The following is a 22559-nucleotide window of genomic DNA, read 5'->3' as shown; positions in this document are numbered from 1 at the left end:
ACCCTAATTCGAACATCATCTCTTGCAGGAAACCCCACTTAATAGTGTCATAAGCCTTTTTCATATCTAATTTGATTAGATAACTTGGCTTAACACTTTTCTTCCCATAAAACCTCACAAGATCTTGGCATATCATTACATTATGGATTATATACCTGTTCTGAACAAAAGCCCCTTGATTTTTTGCTATAATATCAGGTAATATCACTTTTAATCTATTACAAAGAACCTTTGTTATGTACTTGTAAATCACATTATAACATGCAACATGTCTGAACTCAACAATACTTCCAGGACAGTTAACTTTAGGGATTAAAGTTAATGTTGTAGTGTTTATTTCTGTAAGCAGTTTACCTGTATTAAAATAAATTAAGGATATCTTTTGTTACCTCATCACCAACAATGTGCCATGCATCTTTGAAGAAATGAGCACCAAACCCATCAGGCCCAGGTGCTTTGTCACCCTCAATTAAGAACATAGCCTTCTTTACCTCTTCCCTTATGACCTTATCTTCAAGTATTGCAGTATGCTCTGGATTTTTTTGGGACCCTTCTCAATGATTTCCTTCTTTACTGGAATTCTCCCCTCCATAGTACTACCAAGAAGCTTTTGGTAATACTTCAGAAAACTTTCATTCACCTCCTGCACACTGTCCTTCCAAATTCCCATTTCATCATTTATAGCATAGATGGTATTTTTCAGCCTTCTAGCTTTTATGGATTGATGAAAAATTGCACTGTTTTCATCACCTCCTTTGCACCAAGTCACTTTGGCTTTTTGAGGAAAACCCCAAAAAGAACTCCATTAATAAAGGAGACTACCTAGCATAAACGTTCTGTTAGATTTGGTAAAACTTCGTAAGTCTGGAGTGGATCTATTGATCAAAATATACAGGGTTACAATAATCCGAGTTGGCACAAACTGGGGTAGAGTATTGGGCCGAAGTATTTATAGCGGGGAGGGTGGCAAACTGATGGGCTGCTGAGGAATGGGTCGAGCTGGCGCATGAGGACGTGGGTGAGCAAGGGGTAATTGTCATCAAACCCAAGAAAGTCATAATTCGATAATGGTTGATTGTGTTGATTTGCAAATGGGAAAGTTGATTTATCAAAGAGCACATGACATGAGAGAATGATTTTATGTGTTGCAAGATCAAGACACCTAAGTTACGAGGATACCCCAAAAAACACATGGTGTGGAGCGAGGAGTAAGCTTGTTTTTGGAAGTAGTTGTAAGATTGGGAAAACATAAACAACCAAAAATACGAAGATGGTCATACGATGGTATGATAAAAAAATAATGCTTCAGATGGTCATAAGATCGTATGATAAAGATTAGTCACCAGGATCAATGACCAAGATGGTTTTGCCAGGTTGTTTGAGGAAGAACCATGAGGGTGGTGGTAAGACAAGTGGATGGTGGTGTGGTGGTAACCGGATAAAGATCTTCCGAACTATTGCATCTTGTGAGAATGTTCCTCATTTTGAGATCCTTTAGAAAAACCAAAATGATCAAATTCAATGGACACTAAATTATCTAATGTGAATTTGCGGACAAATATAAGGTATTTAATTATTTGTGGTACTAGTAGGACATCACGAAGGGCAAGTTTGTGCGAGACAAGGAAGTGTGACCATAACCCGTTATTAGAATGCGACCCTCATTACCAACTAAAATATGTTATTAATGCTCAAATTAAATAAGGGCATGACAATACCTGAATTGTCAGTCATGTGAGAAGTAGCACCAGAATCCATATACCATCCATCATCAGGTTAATGCACAGACATGGTGGAAAAAGCATGGCCCAACTCAGTGGGGGTCACAAGGGGCCTGTATTGAGTCGAATAGTGCTGCTATTGGCCGCATAAGCATGCGGTGGAGATGCTGGGTAGCCTTCAGGGCCTCGGTGTAAGGCGACTGTCGTGTGTTGGTTGGTGGTGATTGTGGTGGTGATGTGTGTGTCGGTGAAAGGGCGAGGAGAGATAGTGAGGTAATGAGGTGAGGAGAGAGAAGACGAGGAGGGAAGACGGGGAGGTGAGGAGAGAGAAGACGGGGAGGTGAGAGAGAGAAGATGGGGGCTGGTGAGAGAGAGAGAGGGGAATGGTGTGATTTTGTATTAGGGTTAGGTTTTATTAGGAAGATAGGCCAGCGATTTTGCCACATCAATTGGACTAGCGCGCGGTTTTTTAAAAAGAAATCTGACGCGGTCCACCAAACCGCATCATGTTAAGGAAAAACCCTAATACTAAGTGACATATAAGGTTTTTTCCACTAGTAAAAAGTAGTAATTCAACTTTGTCTTCTATTCTTCTTTCTTCTATTCTTGTAAACGATAAAGTTCGAGCTCCCCTCGTGGGTCTCCTAACCTTGTTTTTTCTTATCATTGAAAAAAACTATAAACATATATATGTATACATATTACATACATTTTTTTTTTTGGTGTTTGCACCTGGTTCACACTTCGGGCTACATCCAGATCAAGGCCAAATTCGGGGTGGTTAGGCTCCATTCCTCTCCCAGTGGTGGTTAGATTACATACATATATAATAGTAGTATAAACATATATATAAAATATTAAAAAAATGCGGTCAGTAGTTGGGCCATTTGAGACTTTGAGTATGTGGGTTCGACCACAATAAGTCTCCCCATTTCCTACAGTTTCTTGCTCCACTTCCACATTGTCACTCTCTATACATCTTAGTGAGAGAAAGTTATTGTAAAAGCTTTCACTTAAAAGTGGGGAAAAAAACACCCCCAAAAATAAAGAAGGAAAACTCCAAAAAAGGTAAAGAAATGAGAGAAAACAGAGTACTCTGCTTATCAAGCTTAGTACTTTTTCTTCTTTTTGTAAATGGCATCAATGGCGAAAACCCATATCGATTTTACGACTGGAAAGTTACTTATGGCTACATTTACCCTTTGGGTATCAAACAACAAGTAAGTAATTCAAACCTAAAACAATGAAATCTAATATTCATATTTCTAATCTTGATTTAGTTCTCATAGATATTGGACTTGGTATAATTAGTATGTGGATATAATACAAGTTACAAAGTTGTATACTTTTCTCATGAAATATTTATGATGCTCTTCATATTTGGGTTGGTAGGATACTACATGAACTTGTCCTACAATAGTAAGTAATGCTATATAGTTAGATCCAAAGATGTTGGTAGTACTGTTGATTTAGTAAGTTTGTGTTTTATTAGATGTATAAACAAACAGCTATATTTATATCTAATCTTAGTAAAAAGCTCTAGTGCTCTTTCCTAATTTGTTCAGTAGTTGTAGCATCTCTAATAATGCAACTTTCTAGTTTTGGATTTAACAATGAGAAGTTGAATATTTGTTTGTTATGTCTGTTTTATATAGATTTGTACTTCCCCTCAAAAAAAAAAAATATGTAGATTTGTACCTACAATAGGTTGATTTGTTTAAAATCCGAAAGGTTAAGAGGATCCTGAATTGATCAAGATATTAAAAGTTTAGAACATTACGAGTTCTTGGGTGCAACTACAAAATGCCGCTTCTTTTGTAAAAAAAAATTCAAATAACATGAAATAAATGATAAAGTGACATGCGATTCATATCATTATTTGTATAATCCATGCCATTGTTGTTAAAGTGGATATCGGCATGCTGAAGACACTCTTAGAACATACATTTTTTATTTATTTGGAAGACTCTTAGCACATACTTTAGTACCAAGAAATTAACAAGACAACTAACATGTTAATAAGAGCAACTATTGTAAAGAAAAGCTCGTAGGTCTAGGAAAAAACAGAAAAAAATGAATATAATTTAGCTGTATGTCTGTATGACTGTTTGATTGACTGTGAATAGTACAAATCAAAATTTGCTTAATTTTAATTGATGTCTCAACTCTCAAGTTCTAACATGTGATATCTATCGAGGGTCTTTTTTCAGTTGAGCTCACTTATTGGTTTGTTTGTGAGTGAAATTTGTTGTTATTTGGCATTATATGGAATTTTGAACTTGGATATTCAAGGGAAGTAGGGACTCCAAAAGAGCACTAAATCCTTAGATCTAAAAGCATTATATGTGTACATGTATGATTTACAAACTATTTATAACATGCACTTCACATCTCATTTTTCTAGAGTTGGTCGGAATTTTCAAGATTAGGTCCATAAGAAGATAAAATTGCTTATATATATATAGCAATTTTAAACTGTTATGCACATAATTGTATTCTTATTTCTTACTCAAAGTGTTTATGTAAAAAGTCCTCACGGTAGAAAAGTCAATATTAAGAATTTTTAAATAAAAGTATGTTGGGTTTTTACACTGAAAGTTGTATGATTAATAGGAGACCTTTTAATTGTGTAAATCTAAAGAATATTGTATATTATAGGTAAGATTTATGTTTATTACGACGGAGTATGTTAGTAAAATGATAAAGCATGAGAAATACACCACAAGTCTACAATAACAGATCACTTTACCTACTATATATTGCTACTAATTAAATTTTAAGGTGTGTTTCATTCACCTTAATTAGATCCAATAAATTTAGATCAGGTTTTATGAAGTTTATCACAATACTAAAAATTAAGTTCTAATAAGGATCAATTAGGTTTAATAAGTTTAATTCAGATAAGTTCGGATTTTTCTAGACAAAGAGCACGCACTATAAGAGTTAAATAGTACTAGAACTTTGTATAGACCATGTTTGGTAAATGACTTTTTCATTGACATTTGACTATTTGATTTCGTCAAACAACCAAAAAAAGTGTTTGGTTATTGACTTTTGGCTGGCTGAAAAGCTGACTTTTAAGCGAAAATGAAAAAGCTACATGAAGTAGCTTTTTAGATTGATTTTTGGCTTGTTGGCCACACACTCTCTAATAACAACCAACAACCACAACTAATTTTACCAAACACTTTTGCAAATAATTAGCTTGAATAGCCAACTTTAAAAGCCAAACATACGGCCAACGTTTCCAGCTAGTCAAACAAGCTTACTAAAACAACCAAAATTCAACAAACAACCATTTGCCAAACAACCCATAGTTTTGGCATCTTTGCCTTTACTCTATCACTAATTCCAGTTTTCGCCAATTTAATCATATTTTACTGATACTATTCATAATTGACAAATGCAGAATATTGTGAAAAAGTTATTCCACCCCGTGATCGCTTCTTGTTCTTGGGGTGGTTTTCGACTTTTCCTGTCCTTCATCCAATGTTCACCCCCTTCTCTTTCGCATTAGTCATTTCCCTTATTATTAGCTCTATAACTTTTTATTTGCCCAGTGTTCCTTTTCGGGATTATATCAAAAGGTTGCCCCATACTAAATTGCACTACAGAGGACTAGACAGACCACCATTTTACCTTTTACATTATATATATATATATATATATATATATATATATATATATATATATATTAATCCCATCGTATTTGTCTTTCATTCATTCCACCCAATTAGAAATTAAGAAGTAATCAAACGCAAATGAGGCAAACAAATGAGAAATGAGGGAGTGTTATAGAAATAAATGTTTTTCATAGACAACAAAAAATTCTGTCTGCATTATCTTGGAACACATTATCTATATTTAACAAACTTTACATTTTGTGACACCAAAAAGTAAAAAAAGAACGGTGATAGATGGAACGCAAAAGTGAATTTTTTTTTGGGTGTAGAAAGAGCCACAAAGACGAATGATGTAGACATAATTCGATCTCAGGTCTTAGCCACTACCTTCTAAGATTTTAACCAACTAAGTGATATGCAAGAGAAAGATAAAAGCTAAGATTAGTTGTTAGCTTTTGTCTTAACTCTTAAGTTTATTATGAAATGTTTATCTTTCTATAAGTGTTAAACTTATTGGGAAATGAACATACTAATACTAATATGAGTGAGACACAAGTACATACAGAACCTCATTAACTACTACTAAACTACCTTTTTCACCCACACAACTCCCACTCGTGAAGGACTATTAATCTTAGAGCGGTGCTTCGGTGATAAACAAGTGGGATTGACCCATAAATAATCCCTCCTGTTTTCTTCACTTTCTATCTTCACTTCAAAAATACCCCTAACACTTCAACTCCACCATTTCTTTAGGGAAATATACCATAGATAATGGTTATTGGAAGCAAAATATTGTGCTTATCAACCTTAAAATCACTCTTTCTTCTACTTATTGTTCTAGTAAATCACATAAATGGTGAAAGTCCATACCGATTTTTCACTCTCAAAGTGCATTATGGCATCATTTACCCTATGGGTGTAAGGCAAAATGTAAGCTTGTTCGACACTCGAGATTTAACGAGGTTCATATGTATACAATCTTATTTTGTAACACGTAGAAACTAAGTAATATTTTTAACCTATGGTTTGTGTGTTACTTTTTTTGTAGGTGATAATGATAAATGGGCAGTTTCCAGGGCCACAAATCGACTGTGTAACCAATGACAACTTAGTTATCAGTGTTCACAATTACTTGAATGAACCTTTCCTTCTTTCATGGTAACTAACTGCCTCACCTATTCCTTCTTTATGTTCTCTGCATTACTATCTACTATTAGTTCTACTATTCTCATTCATCCCTAAATTTACTTGTATGTTTCATGAAAATCTACTACTTAGATCAGCATTAAATGTTGATGCCAGTTTTGCATTATCTGTCAAAGAGTTGTCATTGGTCATAACTCGTGTTCAAGCAGTCATCACATAATTATTGTGCTGTGGTATGACATTTTACTGGAGTATAAAAAAACATAATACTCCTATTGCACTGAAGTAGTCAATAGCTTAAAATTCTTGTTTATAAAGGTTTTACCCTACAAATCATTGTGTATCTTAATTGAGGGTGTGGGTTCAAATCTTTACGTTAACGATGCTTCTTTTTTTGAGGGAGTGATGGTAGCTCAGTGGAGTACCACCCCGAATTCCAGGGCATTGCCCAGGCTACTAACCTTGTATCCAGCCTTTGAGCTGGTGTGCCCTGCAGGCTAGTAGCCTTGTAAGAGCCGATTTTCGAACCAATTATCTTTCCTAATAAAAAAAAAAAATTCTATATCTTACTTAGTCAAACTTTTTTGAAAGTTTTGATATCAAAATTAGATTTCTAGCTAAGAGAAAGCATTTTATATTTTTACATACTCTAAAGTCAAGACAGTGAATGTTAGCTACTTAAATCATCATTGGTGGTAACTAAAATTCTTGATTAAATTTTATCTACATAACTATCATTTACGATTCTTTACATATGATAAATATATTTTAAATATACTCGAGGGCACAAAAAAATTAATACATTGACAAATATCCGCAATATAAATAGATTTGTCTTAAGGTAATGATAAACGTAGGATTTGAACTCTGATTTATTATTGATCTTTTACTATTTCCTCTGTTCTTTAATATAATCGTTCTATTCCCCTTATTTAGAAGTTTCATATTAATTATATCTCTGTCTCTTTTCTCATCACATGAGTCGTTCTCTTTTTTTTTTTCTCCCATTTTTATCTTTTTCCTATTCCTTAATTAATATATGTGTATATTCTAAAAGTATAAATACATTTATGATTAGCAAAATATACGAGTATACGACAAATACGGAAGTACCATCTTTTTAGTAGTATGTTCTTCAGAGTACACTAATGATGTGGGATCCACACCCGTGAATCAGATCTCTGTTCTCTCATGGAGTGCCAATTAAATTAGTGGGAGTGGCACAGACAGACCACATGATTCGAGTAATGGGCGCACGTGACTGATGTCTAGGCAAGTAGGCAATAATCAAAAAAACCTTTTTCAGCTAAATTATTGAAAAAAAAGCGTACTTTTTCCATCATAATATGTCATACCAACCAATAACCTACTTGGGCTTTAGCTGTTACCACAAACTTCAACTTCTAAACTTTTGTGGGCTTTTTGAAAGTTGGGCTTAACCTTGTTGTACTTCAAGCTTCTTCTTGTTCAATTGTTATAACATTCTTTTTTTTTTTTTTTTTTTTTTTTTTTTTTTTTTGAATAGTTATATCATTTTTTTTTAGTATAAGGATAAACAAAGTATGAATTGCTTTTTCTCAAAATAGTCAATTGATGTATCATACCTTGCAAATTTTGATAGAAATATAAAGGAAAATTCGATAAAACCGTCATAATAATATCGTGTGATTTAAAATCACGGATTTTTTTTGTTATCATTGTGATTTTTAATGCTTTGTTTTTTTTAAAAAATAAACATATTAACTTTTAAATTTGTATTGTCATTATCAAAACTAATATAACTTGTAAAGGTATGACTAGTTTGTCATTATCAAAACTAATATAACTTGTAAAGGTATGACTAGTTTTATAAAGTTCATTATGCTATTTCTTTTCATACAATTTAGAAAATCTTAAAATCGATAATGAAATATAAAATACTGAATAAACACAATTGTCCACTCAAACCTCCTCTCTTTCCAAGTCAAACAAACACAATTATCTACACTAAAATTTTCATAGGAAAGCAATTAAAAGAGCATCATGGTTTACAAGAGCTTCAAACCTCAAAACTGGTCAAAAGGAATTTCTTTGAAAGAACCTTTTGCAAGTTAAAGCTAGCTAATTTATAAAAATTTAACATTTTGGCCCGGCCCGATTTTGGGCAGAATTTTTTGGCCTGCGGTCGGGCTCGGCCCGATTTTTTTTGCTTTGGACGGGTTTGGGCAAGCCAAAAATGACTTTTTAGTCTATTTTTTGGCCCGACCCGATTACGTCCCAAAAACCCGTTCATTTTGGCCCGAATTTTTACCCGTCCCGGCCCATGATCACCTCTAAAATATATGTTCTCTTTTTAGTGTACTGAAGCAAACTAGTTCCAAACTTGGTCATACACATCAAAAATTGTGAACCTTAAATGCAATAACTGCAAAACATATGCAGTACTATAAACATTATAATGTAAATTTTGGACTCAAATTATGCAGGAATGGTTTACAAAACAGAAGAAACTCATATCAAGATGGGATGCCAGGAACAACCTGTCCAATCCCACCAAGAAGGAACTATACATATGTTCTCCAAGCTAAGGATCAAATTGGAAGCTTCTTCTACTTCCCTTCCATTAATCTTCACAAGGCTTCTGGTGGTTATGGAGCCATCCGAATCTATAGCCGCCCTCGTATTCCAGTCCCTTTTCCTCCCCCTGCCGGAGACTTCACCGTTCTTGCAGGTGACTGGTACAAGAAAAGCCATAGGGTGAGTAATAAAATTTTATAAATGAGCAGAAATGACTACACAAGATGTGTGTGCTTTTCAATGTTTGAAGTAGGCCTTATTACTAATTTTATAGGAGTAATTTCCTTTCATGTAATCTTCTTGGCTTGTTTAACAACGTACACTAACTTGTGCTGATTTTGCATGCAGCAACTGATGCATATGTTAGAAAGGGGACGCAACATACGTATGCCTGATGGTCTTCTGATCAATGGTCGTGGATGGAATGGTTATACTTTCACTGTTGAACAAGGTGACTACTTAAGTTAAAATTTAATATGCCATCACTTGTAGAGAACTGAAAGATAGATGGAATATATATGTAGAACCCTGTCATATCCTTTCAACTATGATAGATTAAAATAGCATGACAATTAATATAATGGTGTGGATGCAGGGAGAACTTACCGGTTTAGGATATCAAACGTGGGGATTTCGACATCCATTAACTTCAGGATCGCGGGGCACAGACTCAAACTAGTAGAGGTTGAAGGGACACATACAATGCAGAGCTCGTACACTTCCCTTGACATTCACTTAGGGCAGTCTTACTCTGTCCTAGTGACAGCTGATCAACCCCCTGATGATTATTACGTTGTTGTCTCTTCGCGCTTCACAAAGCCTGTGCTCACCACCACAGCTGTTCTGCATTATAGAAACTCTTGGAAGAAGGTCTCTGGCCCTCTCCCTCGTGGCCCCACAACGCAGATCGGTTGGTCTCTCAACCAGGCCCATTCTATCAGGTATACATCTGCACGGCAATATTAGGCCTTACATTGCGAGCCTTTGATATTCGGTAACCAAGATCCAAGGACATGGCTCATCTGCATGTGATATTTCATTACATCATTTTCTGATTTTCTGCAACAAATCAAGATAATGAATTCCATGACAGATAATAATGCTAATCTTCTGCATTATGTTTTACTTAGGATGAATTTGACAGCAAGTGGCCCTAGACCAAACCCACAGGGATCCTACCATTACGGTATGATCAAATTACAGCGAACCATAGTGCTCGCAAACTCTGCTGCATACATCAACGGACGACAGAGGTATGCAATCAACAGCGTATCATATGTTCAGGCAGACACTCCTTTAAAACTGGCAGACTACTTCAACATCCCCGGAGTCTACTACTCTAATAGCATGCCTAGTTCCCCTTCATGGCGCCCTGCATATCAACAGACCGCAGTGCTTCAGACTGACTACAGGACATTCATTGAGATGGTGTTCCAGAACCAGGAAGACACAGTTCAATCTTACCACATTGATGGTTATGCTTTCTTTGTCGTTGGGTAAGAACGCATCTCTTATCATATCATCAGTCTCTGTCTGCTTTGTTTATTACTATTATTATATCAATCCTTAGGGTGTGCACTCTTCACTAGAACTTCTCTAGTTTGAACTTGTTAGACCTGATCAATCCCGAATTGACCTCATGTATATATGAACCTGATTTGACTCCATCAGCCCCAAAACTTATTCTTTAAGGTGAAGTGAATGCATCCTTGATTTTAATCGAATCATAATGTGTTCTTCAAGGTTTTGAAATTTGCACATATTTACTCGTTTGATATGTATACTCTCTAAGTCGGAATTAATTTTCACATTGTCTTATGGAGGAAGTACTTTGTAACTCTACTTCAGCTAATTTGAGTGGTTCTGGAGAATGGTAAAAGATGTGTTTGGATCAGAAGCTTATAATTTGGTTCATTTTTTGGATGAGCAGAATGGATGGTGGGCAATGGACTCCTAGGAGCAGAGCCAGCTATAACTTAAGAGATGCAGTTACTCGCTCCACCGTTCAGGTATGACCAAAGACTTGAGCTTGAGTCTTGTGCTCAATATTCTTTGAACATCTACTCCCATATTTTTACATGTTGCATTTGCTTTTTAGGGGGTTAAACTTCATAAATCTTTAATCTAAATTCTTTACAATGGTGCATAAAATAATTTACGCAAACGAATTGCATATGGATGCAGGTATATCCAAAGGCATGGACAGCAGTATACATGTCATTGGACAATGTAGGAATGTGGAACATAAGATCAGAAAATTGGATAAGACAGTATTTGGGACAACAATTCTATATGAGGGTTTACACTAACTCTCATTCTTGGAGAGATGAGTATCCTATCCCTAAGAACGCCCTCCTTTGTGGTAGGGCTAGAGGCCGTCACACTCGCCCTATGTAAGCTTATTCTTAGACCACCATTCCTTTTCTTTTGTCAAAGTCACGAGAGGGTGACGTAGGTAGTTCATTAGATGCGAGATTAATGAAAAAGATTACAAAACCATTGCTTTACAAGGCAATGTGAGGTTTTTAGGTTCTGTAATTAGGAACTACTTTTTCATGCTTTACTTCCCAGGCCAGCAAGTGTATTGCAGAAATGTAATTTTTAGAATTATTGTTCTAGTTGTTTCTTCGGAAATAAAAATTGCATTCATTGATCATTTCTTGGTTCTTGCAAAAAGTCATCTCATGTAACTAAGTACGAGCACAATATCAAAAGTATGAAGGAACTAAGGGCCTTTTCTCTTCGGCATAAAACAACTGAAGTGAACTGAACTGAAATGAATAGTGATACGTGAGAGTAAAAGTATTGTCCAAAGCTGAATTGAATTGAACTGAATTGAATCGAACTGAAAATAAGCTGGGGAGAATAGGTCCCAAGTACTCTTTACTTTTCGCGATGATAAAATGCTCCATGGATTATGTAGTCCAAATTCGGAGAATTTTCTGGGTTTGGTGTATGTTGAACTTCTAACTATGTACTTGAAGAAGTTAATTTTGGAAGAAAACATCTTATGGACTTTAATCCAATGCTAGAGATCAACATGAGTTCTTCTCCCTACTCTATATACCAAGAACGTTTGTGATGGGGTTAAGACTTAGTTTTGCTTTGAGTCTTACTTTATTAGGATTTGTAGTTGGTTGTTTTGACCCGTTAAATTTATAGTAAAAGCAAAAAAATGAAATAGTATTATGATCTTCCTCCGTTTTTTTTACATGTTACACTTTTTGAAAAATTCGGTTATTTAGGCAAAATTTTAATGAGGGATTAAGAGAAAGTAAGGGTGGGATTAAAGGGAGTGGGGAACACTAGTGAGCCACCACCACCAGTGGGCCATACGAGAGTGCCACCGCTGCGACCACCACCAGACCAAATGGACCACTGACACCATCAAATCGACCACTGACACCACCAAATCGACCACCGACATCCTCCCCCCTTCCCCTGCTGAACGCGCAATCCTCCCTCCCCTTCTCCTCCCCTTGCAGTCGCGCAACTGGGTTTTCGGCTGATGGGGTGGGGTTTTCGAGGGGTGGGTGGGGTTTTCGAGGGGTGGGTGGGGTTTTCGGCGGGTGGGGTCGTGTTTTCGAGGCTGGGGTGGGGAGGGGGTGGGACTGCTAGGGTGAGTGGAAGAGGGATGGTGGCTAATTGTTATTTTAGGTTAAAATTTAGTTTGGTAAATTAAATAGGTTTAATTTTGGTTAATTGTTATAAGTAAGGGTAATTACCAATTTGGAAAAGAAAAAAACGTGTAACATGTATTTTGCACCATCCAATTTAAGGAAAGTGTAACATGTAAAAAAAAAAGGAGGAAGTACTATAATTTCATAATCTTTTATTAAGTAATTAATGTTCTAAACTAAATCATTACAAAGTCTGTATCATCAATATCAGTATCACTCAAGTCTAGCTCAACGAAGACATCTTCCAATTGGCTAGAAGGCTTCGCTTCATTTGGAATTGATATGTTAAACCTTTACTCTAAGTTCACCTCCATATCTCTAAGAAATTTTTCATAATCTCCATCAATAGTCCTTTTCACTGTCAATTCTCTGGAACTAGTCCTTAGCCCGTCTTCTGAGCTTGTTTTCTTTACCAGAACTGCATCCGCAAATAAATTTTTGCATTCTTCTGCTTCGCTGTTGTTGAAATTGGCTACATATAGGTCATAACCGAGAGCATAATCACCAGGATTCAGTAAAGGACCAAGATGCGTTCTTATACAACTGATTATGTCATTCTTTCCAAAAGTCTGACACCCTAGAAACTTCTACATCAGCTAGTGTGTATCTCGGGCATCTCCTGCTGTCAACTTAAGATGAACATGAAACAATAACAACATCCCAGCAGGATACTTGACTAGCTTCTTACTACTCAATACAGGTTCAAAGGTTTTCTCCAGTATTGATCTCTGTCAACAATGCAATGATTCAATGTGACAGGATTCAACAAAGTGATCGTGTTCCTCACTTTTGTGCAAATCACAAACTGTCCTAATCTCGAAGAAAGCTTATGATTAGAAGGAAGAAAAATAAGGTCATTGTGGCAAATGGGGATGACAGCTGCAGCAATGCGAAATCTTGTTAGTTCTTCATGTCTTGAGACATAAGCTGCTTGTGAAAACTGCTATCTTGTGGCTTAACTGGAACAACACTACTAATGAAGTCGAGGAATTTCACAGCATCGATCGCGCTAGTTAGCAAAGAAGAAATCAAGACCCTGGTGTATCTGCTTGAACTGTGACTGTAGAATTGGCTGCCTTGTGCTTTAAAATTAGGGTCTCTGTTGAAACCCATTGAAAGTCCACTTGTGAGTGTCCCACATTGGAGAAAGAGGAGAGAATAAACCACTTTATAAGATGAGGAGTTACTCCTCCTATCACCAATTGGTTTTAGGATGGAACCTCCTAGCTTATAAGTGGGCTAAACTCTCCTCCTCCTTATTGGGTTATCCATGCCCATTTTCATATAATCTAAAAATTAACAGCCTCCAAGTATAAGAATGTGCGCATGTGAGGGACGTATTCCCTCACTTGCACAAGAGCTTTCTAATGACGTTGGTCTGCTGGCATATAAGATGGACTTATCTGATGTGTCACAACGAATTCCACCTCGTGATCTTTCTCAGCATATACACGATCAAGTTCTTCTCTTTGAACTTTGAGCTGCAACTCTAACCTCTTTGAAAGAATTTCTGCCGCATAAATCTTGCATCTATCAACCGAAATTCAGACAAAAAATCTTTTTAGTCTTTGAAGGCAGAATGATAACAGCTCCTTGGACTCAGTTTTAGCTTTTACCCAAGTTGTTGGCAGCTGCAAATAGCTCACACAATCCGGGCAATGTATAATGGTGACACGACTTGGTAGATCGTGCCTGTTGTATGACTGATCCAAACTCAAGACATTTCTGATACATGTTTGCGTAATTTCGAGGGGTTGCAATACCACATTTGCAGTATAATATGTGACCAATTGTCTGATTCTCCTCTAACCAGAAGCCCACTTGTTTCTAGTTGTGTACTTAACATCTTAAAGATTGAAGAACTGATTTAATACTGTGAAATAAACCTTGAAGCAAAGCCAAAGTAATTTCTCATTTCTAGATAAGAATGATAGCTTTATGAAAAGAATCAAAGACTCAAAATTGTATTTTAATATGAAAAATCTCTTCCAGTTTCTTGTATTCAAACACAAAAAATTACAAGGAAGAATTCATATCCTCTCTATTGATCTCAACCTGGTGATTCAGTAGAGACTGCCTTTCCTCAGAAAGAAACTTCATCCTGATCAAAATAACTCAAAGAATCTTGGATCTATTTATTGAAGTTTTTCAAGGATTTGGATTAGTTTTTAAAGAAGCTCCCTCTTCTTGAAGTTTTTGAGCTGAGAAGTTGAGAGATTGGACTCTTGATTCAGCATTACATTGCTCGAGAAGAAGGGTTTCTTTGACATAGTCAAGGCAAGGTATCCAATACTCAAAGCCTTAAGAAATTAGGGACTCCAAAATCTGTTTGAGTGTTTGTGTAGAAGTATGATCATAAGGGTTGTCTGTTAGGGTCAAGAAGAAGTCCCATATTTAGTCTTCTTAGTTTAAATGCTCAGAAGACTCATCGCTAAGGGAATGATCACTGCTAGTAGAGACACGTTGATTCCTTATAATGATGGACGTTTTCGAAAAATCTCTTTCCATCCATTGACTCTTTCATCACACTTGCTTCTTGAGTGCTTCCATCTGCATCATAAAGTAGAGAAACTAAGTTGGCAAGAAAGTGAAGTCTGGTTTTATGAGAATATGGATTCATATAGAGGAAGTCTAAAATGAATTTACGAGGAAAGAAAGGCAAACCAGTCCCAAAAGAGGATTGTGAAGTTGATGATGAACCTTTGAACACAGAAGTAGTCAAAAGCTCAACATACCTCCTCAAGGGTGTGATCTCCAAAGGAATAACATCTTTTGGAACCTCGCTCCCAGTAATATAGCAGGGATTGCTATGACAATTGTTGGAGCAATAGGAGAACTTGGAACTCCAACCTCTAAAGGACTTGACTCCAAGGGATCCTCACTAAACTAATGAAATAAATCTTCATCAGGGGATTCCACATTAAGTTGCTCAGTCTCTTCCAACTGGGGGGGGGGAACACATCCTTCCGAAGAGGGGTAGCCATAGGCTCCAACTGGGGGGCCGGATCGCTTGAAAGAAAAATGGGATGATTGATGACGGGTTCATCAATAGAACCATCCTTTGAATTCAATCCTGGGTCAACTACTTTAGAAATATCTAATGAAGGTTGGCTAGCAGAGTGAAGAGGTGATGGCTTCTGAGAAGAAGGGTCATTGGAGGTCTTAGGCTCTTTCAAACCAGAAGAACCTGGGATTAAAAAGGTTAGTATTCCAGAGAATGAAACTTCTTACAAAAGAGAGTAAAAGATGGTATCCATACCTGCTTTGACTCCAGAAAGTTTCCTTTTAGGAAAGATTTGAGATGTGGTCTTAGCATCATCCTCATCAGAGGAGATCACGTACTGCTGTACCTCGAAAGATGCTTCTAACTTAAGATGTTTTCTATTGGAATGTCTCAAAGGCTTGGAAGCAGAAAGGCAGTTGTGATCTCTCTTTTTGGTAGCCTTCTGAAAAGGCTTGGGTTGCTCCACTAACCCTTTCGGTTGAGTATCCTTGGAGGCAGAAAGATAATTGTAATCTCTTTTCCTTGCAGCCCCCTTAAAAGGGTCAATCTGCTACATTGGTCCCATGGTCTGAATTTCCTCCATAGTATGGACATCTCCATTGGAAGCCCCTTGATCATAAGCAGCATCATCTCCATCCTCTCAAGAGGCATGAGGTGGAACCCTTTTATCTATGGTGGCCCAATAGAGCTTGCCATATCTAGAGTCTGTCACCATCCCATCAGGCACTCTTAGCTTCTTCCTGCCAGCCTTAGCTAAAAGACAACAAAAGGCACAAGGAAGATTTAGTAATACTCATTCCCACTGCAAGTTGCAAAATAATTGAGGAAAGAAATTACTATAGCCTAAAAAGAGTTGATTCTCAAAATTCACCAAAGCGTTAGAAAATTTTGAGTCGTTTGGAAATGCATGATCCCACCACAGATGGAAGCCTCGAACAACTTTAGTGATCCATTTCCAAGGAGAAATGGACATGAAAGTAAGGATGAGAGTTTTACTTCGAAGGGCTCTACATTCTTCAAAACGACCCCTTGAAGTCCAAGACTCGTTGCGGGTTAAGAAATAAGGTATAACTAACATTTGGACCAATCCAAATGGTCTAGCGACCAGTTATGGATTATAGGCTTCAAAGCCAAAATACTCAGGTTCAACAGCTATTATATCCCTGAAGTGATATGAACACTACTCTAAAGTTTCCACTCCCTAATGAACTGTAGTGGATGTCATGGGATTGTAGCCAAGCAGGCATTGTATGAAGGCGCCAAGTTTCATTTTCAACAGAAATAACACTCTTACTCGGGAAAATATTCCAGATACTAGGATTGGATTAAAACCAACAAGTACAAAAAGATCAAGCTTGGATGGCAAACCTCATTTGGAGATACAATATTGAAGCTGACTTCACCAAAACAACTACAATCTTCAAGACTACTGGAGAGGAAAAAAGAGGATCAAAAGAAAGGCCTTCTTCCTCTAAACCCTTAGGTGCTTCAAAAGCATAAGAGGGATTGAGAACCATCAGACTAGGTAAGTACATGTGGTCCTAGCAAATCAAAAGCCACAAAGGTCCAAATCCCTTGTTAGTAGAGAACATAAGGGACTTAGAGGTATGAATTCCAAAACCTTTGAAGGATTCTCTATTCCTAAAAAGACATTTATAAAGCTGTCCCAATAGAACAACAGCCAAAGCTACTTCTGTAGAAGTACAAGAGATATTAACCGCTAGAGATAGCCATAATATTACAGCTCCTCCACATCTAGACATCATTAATTTGCAAAAGTGATAAATAATACTTCTTCTTGAGAAGTTTCTTCTTTACTAGAATCCTTACCGATGAAGAAATCAACAAATTTCTGAAAGTCGCATTTGCCAGCACTAGCAAAAGGACATGCAATTTGGCAAAAGGTGGATAAACACTAATTGTACAACTGGTTATACTCTTTAACATGGTGAAAGATAGGGAGTTCAGTCCCATATTTACCTGTTGGAGAAGTCTCACTAATAAAGGCAATACCAACAAATGTTACAGTCATTGGTCCCCATCGGAACAAGAAGCAGTTGATGACAGGGTCCCCACAAGCCAATAAGGCAATGGACATGGCTCCGTCAAAGGGAATGGTTTCATAAGAAGCCAATCTTATGAAGGACAATATTTTGTTCTTGGACCATTTGTCATGAAATGTTTTCACGTGCATAAAGCATGCTCTTGCGTCCACTCCTAAAATCCAACCTTTAAAAGGTTTGGTGGATAAAGGTCAATGCAAATGGTGGGCAAAATTTGAAGCTAATAGAAGCATTCTAGGTTTATTATCTTCTAAAATAAAAGATCCAAGAACGGATAGCATTGTTGCTTTAAGACTGTTTGGCGCTTTGGTGTTTGCATCTTGAAAGGAAAACAGGGATCAATGGTGGCAATTCTGTCCTCTAAAGGAAAACTAGAGTCAGTGCTTTTATTCACATACCATAATACTTGAGACTTATAAGTCCCAAGGTTCACTCTGGCGTTGCATAGTTGACGAGCTGCATCAGATTGCATGGTGTCACTTTTTCTAGCAAGGCTTCAGAAATTTCATTTTCAGGACGAATTCTTTCATTAGACATGGTGAATTGAAGTTTCGTGATGGTTGTTAATTCGTAAAAAAATGAATTAATTTGGTCTGAAAGATCTTAAATTTTCCTAAAATCCTTGAAAAGGGTATTAATGGAGAAGACAATCAAAATGAAACAATAAAAGAAGATAACACGTGCAGAATGTGTGATATGTTTTATTTTGGGTCATCTTTTATTAGGTCGTGTTAATATCTAGTTTTAACAAATTAAAACATAAGGTCACAAAATCATCATATTAAAGAAGCCCATTTGAAAGGGAGCATGAATTGGAAGCCCATCTCAAGAGGTGCGTTACTTAGAAGCCCATCTAAAATGGGGCGTAACTTTTCATTTTTCAGGAGACTAGTAAATCTCTTTATAAAAGGGGTAAGTGTAATAATATGAACACACTATTTATCTCTTGAAACAAAACCCTCGGGGAAAAACATCTCATCTCCTAAACCTTCTCAAACAACAATCTTCTCCTGAAATGGATGCCCCTCAACCATCTGTCGAGTCCTGCATTACTGGGACTCCATAGTTCAACCCATAAGAGTACCAGATCGATAATGACGAGGATAAAGATGAACCCCCTGCCCATAAGAGGAGGGTACAGGAGGATCGTTTCCCAGAGGAAACATCTAGCGGTGAATACCATTTCTACCCACTTGGCGATGAATCTAGCGATGCTGCTGCTAGATAAGATGATGACACCTCTGACGAGGATTTAGACACCTATAAGCCAAGTTCCCCAAGGGCCTAATTTAGGCCTGGAATTTAAAATTCAAAATTTCTAAATAGGTTGTAATTTTTATTGTAATATGAAAATTTCAACTATAGGTTGTAAATTTTATTTTATTAATGAAATTAAAATTTCTAACATTTAGTCCAAATTTCTTTTATCAAATATGTTGTTTGCATTGTTTATATATTTTTCCCAATCAAAATTGTGCGAATTAATGGGTTATTCAAAAATAAACCGTTAAATCAAACAATGCAAACTCCACGGTTAAGATTAAATAAGGTGTCTCTTGGGATATTAAAACTCTTAATATGTGTTAATGAGATGGAAAAAAGTTACTTCCAAAAGTAATAATTACCGTCCAATTCTACACGTCACTAATGGCAAACTCTAGAAGTAATATGCATATGACACATCAAAGAGTTAGTGGGCAAACCCATTCCTATCTACTAGGGCCATAACTTGAAGCTAAGTGGTTAAGGCAGTTATAAAAATAACGTGATGATAATATCAATCACTTCATAAACCCCTAACAAAAAGGGATGATAGTTATGGTAAGCATATTATAAATGTGTTACCTTAACCTTGATATTTCTCACTTCTACATCTTTACTCTACCATAAAAAAATCCAAATACTCTTGAGAATGGTTAATCAACAAATAGCTACTTCGTCACTCTTTCCCGGAGAATGTTGGAGGCACAGATTTAATAGAGACATTACCCAAGAAGATTGGGAGGAGTTTAAGGAAGAATAAATGAAAATATGGCAATCCAAAATCATCAAGCCCTTCGGAAGGGACCCAAAGGTCCAACCTGGAGAGTTGGATAAACAAAGATCCAATGCTGCAATTATAGGAGGTGATGGGGACTTTATAGCGCTGAATCTATGGCAAAAAATGGAAAAAGGAGATTTATTGAAACTCCTAAGCATTTGCAAGGCATGGGGAGAATGCATTGTAAGACAATATTTTCCTCCTGAACTTGCATTGAAGTATCATAGATCCATAATATGTGAAAGCAGTTTAGGCGTTTTCCATAGAAAGTATAAGGTAGTCCAAGTGAACGAGAATCTGAGTTTCAAAAAACTCATACAGTACAAATGTACATGTCTCGTGTGGCAAGAACACTTAGCAGAAAGAGGCATCCCTATGCTCTTGGATGAAGATTACTCAAATGATGATGATTCTGATGTCCATGAACATGAGGAGTCGCAAATCACAATTAGATTTGCCCATCTCCATGCTTGATAGATCAAGAAATAGGGCAAATATCTTACTAACCATAGCGATAGTCCCGATAGCGACCGTCCTCATCGGATCTTCAGCTAGCTTCTCCTGCTTTGTTTCTCCATCAGGCTTGGGTCCTGGCATATCATCAGGCCTAGACTCCGAGTCCTCCATGGGTATCTCCATAATTTCTTCTTCTTCCTTCTCGGGATCTGCTTCACTTGCTAAAGCTTTTCCCTGAGCTCTTCTCTGCTTCCGTGTTGGCGGATATAAATATTCTACCACAATTCTTCTTGCGGGTTGCTTCAAAGTTGTAAGATAGCATGATTTGGCCATTTTCTAATTTCCTCTCAATTTTGCTGTCGTCCCCAGATTAGAGACATACAACATTGTTAGATGATAGGGAGATACAACTCCTTGGACGTCATGATGAAAGGGCGTCCCACTATAACGTTATAAGCTCCCGATACATCTACTACCAAAATTTTTTCCATCACATCCCTAGCTTCTTCGTTTCCCCTATTTTGACCGATAATGTTATGAGACCTTTGGGAACCACCACCGCCCCCGTGAACCCTATCATCGGATAGCGGACGGGTTTCAAATATTTTCGACCAATATCAGTTTCTCGAAAGTGGACCACTACATTATGTTCGCAGAACTTCCTCCATCCACAGGGATCCTATGAATCAGACAGTTTGATGCCTTCAGAGTGACCACCAGAGGGTCATCATGGGGGTAGATAACATGCTTGGCGTCCTCCAAAGTGAAAGATATGGCTGCCATCACTGGTGGCTTTCTCCACTGCATACTTTCATTGAAATTTACTTGGTGTCTAAATTCTTTTTGGCTTGCCTTGGCTCCATTCAACTGCCTCCATGAATAGGACCGCCACTAATGACATGAATTTCACCAATCCGTGACTGGACGTTCTAGTTGGTTGGATTTTTCTAATCCCCATCTCTAGCATGCACTTTATATTGGGTAAAGTAGCCCCTTCTTATCAGATCCTCTATATTGTCTTTTAAATGCCTATAATCCTCCATTAGGTGTCCGTGATCATCATGAAAATCATACCATTTGCTCTTGTCACGGTTCTTGTGAAACATCTTCTTTGAACGTTGCCACTTATCATTATCCTTGTTCATTGTGTATATCTGAGCTCTGGAAGTTGTGATATGAGTGTATGCGTGGAACTTTTCTTTTCGTTCACCCCTTTCGTGATCACTCCCCTTCTTGACCAAATTAGATTCTTGCTTTCTATCTTCCTGGACACGTTCATTTTGGCGCCCCTTGTTTTTCTTTTGCTTCTCTTCCCTCCTTTTCTCAGGCTCGCGGTGCCGACTGCTCACGGCCTTATCAAATTCTTCACCCAGATGAAATCATTCACCTTCGCCAAAACAGGTCCGAGGGACGTGAAGGTCTTGCGGCCCAGATAGTTTTTGAACGCGGACTTCTCTCTCAGCCCGGTCATTAGAGCCAAGATGGCCACATCCTATTGGAGGCGTGGAATAGAGACCGCTTCGACATTAAAACGGCCAATGAAGTCTCGTAGGCTCTCTGTCTCACCTTGCTTAATAGAGAGCAACTCTCCAATAGTGCACTCGCGGCGCCTGTTGCTTATAAAGTGAGTACTAAATGTGGATGAAAACTGAGAGAAGCCAGATATAATACCCGGTTTTAGACTATTAAACCAAGTCTGGGCGATCCTTGTGAGAGTGGACGAGAACACATTACACCAGATGGCGTCCACTTGGGTGTACAGAAATATGTGGCCTTCATATGTGATAAGTACATATTCTAACATAATTTAGTTGCATATTAGGGCGCATTTTCATGTAGCATTAGAGCATTTAGATTGCATTTATATGCATATTTAGGTCCCTTTTAATAAACTACAATGCTTTCACGGATTGTTTGGTATTTTAATTTAATTTTAGGTACTTTGGACTAATTTTAAGGACATGATGATTAAGGCACTTGTATTACCTTCAAAATGATATATCATGTGCTCAAAACGGATTGGAATTGAAGAAGATACAAATGACTTTGTGTACTCGTGCGAAATATAACACCTCTTTACCATTTCTTCCACATCTTTTGACACAAAAACGATAATGAGGTGAATATAATTGGGTTGGAAACTAGATTTGAAGAGCTTTCCAACAATATATATTACATGCACCAATGGAGCTATGTATCAAATGCTATAGCTTTTCAAAGTCGAGTTGGGGAATCTCACGATTACAGGCAACACGACCGTGTCACT

General features: G+C 37.2%; 1 protein-coding gene and 1 pseudogene across 2 annotated transcripts; one reads left to right on the top strand and one right to left on the bottom strand.

The window, feature by feature from the left end:
• The first annotated feature begins 2656 nt into the window (after positions 1-2656).
• Positions 2657-11705, top strand: LOC104900974 (L-ascorbate oxidase homolog). Of its 2 annotated transcripts, none has more exons than XM_010688514.4 (8): positions 2657-2941; positions 6396-6505; positions 8959-9229; positions 9398-9500; positions 9645-9990; positions 10180-10545; positions 10980-11058; positions 11234-11705. In XM_010688514.4, the coding sequence occupies exons 1-8, from the start codon at positions 2798-2800 to the stop codon at positions 11444-11446; spliced, it is 1632 nt and encodes a 543-aa protein (XP_010686816.1). In that variant the 5' UTR covers positions 2657-2797; the 3' UTR covers positions 11447-11705. The 2 variants fall into 2 exon arrangements, with proteins under 2 accessions (XP_010686816.1, XP_010686815.1); XM_010688513.4 differs by lacking the exon at positions 2657-2941 and adding an exon at positions 6013-6277.
• Positions 11706-12905: 1200 nt separating this feature from the next.
• LOC130589825 (60S ribosomal export protein NMD3-like) lies at positions 12906-17831 on the bottom strand (annotated as a pseudogene).
• Between the last annotated feature and the right edge of the window lie 4728 nt (positions 17832-22559).

Source organism: Beta vulgaris, chromosome 8 (assembly GCF_026745355.1).
Source record: "Beta vulgaris subsp. vulgaris cultivar EL10 chromosome 8, EL10.2, whole genome shotgun sequence".
NCBI classification, from domain to species: domain Eukaryota; kingdom Viridiplantae; phylum Streptophyta; class Magnoliopsida; order Caryophyllales; family Amaranthaceae; genus Beta; species Beta vulgaris.
Note: the sequence above shows the minus strand (reverse complement) of the source record. Positions and strands in the feature narration are given on the sequence as shown.

Excerpts from the sequence above, each read along its gene's own strand:
- LOC104900974 (XM_010688513.4), top strand. The coding sequence starts at position 6,119 with ATGGTTATTGGAAGCAAAATATTGTGCTTATCAACCTTAAAATCACTC. Across the intron at positions 6,278-6,395 it reads CTATGGGTGTAAGGCAAAAT|GTGATAATGATAAATGGGCA; the intron begins GTAAGCTTGTTC and ends CTTTTTTTGTAG. Across the intron at positions 6,506-8,958 it reads GAACCTTTCCTTCTTTCATG|GAATGGTTTACAAAACAGAA; the intron begins GTAACTAACTGC and ends CAAATTATGCAG.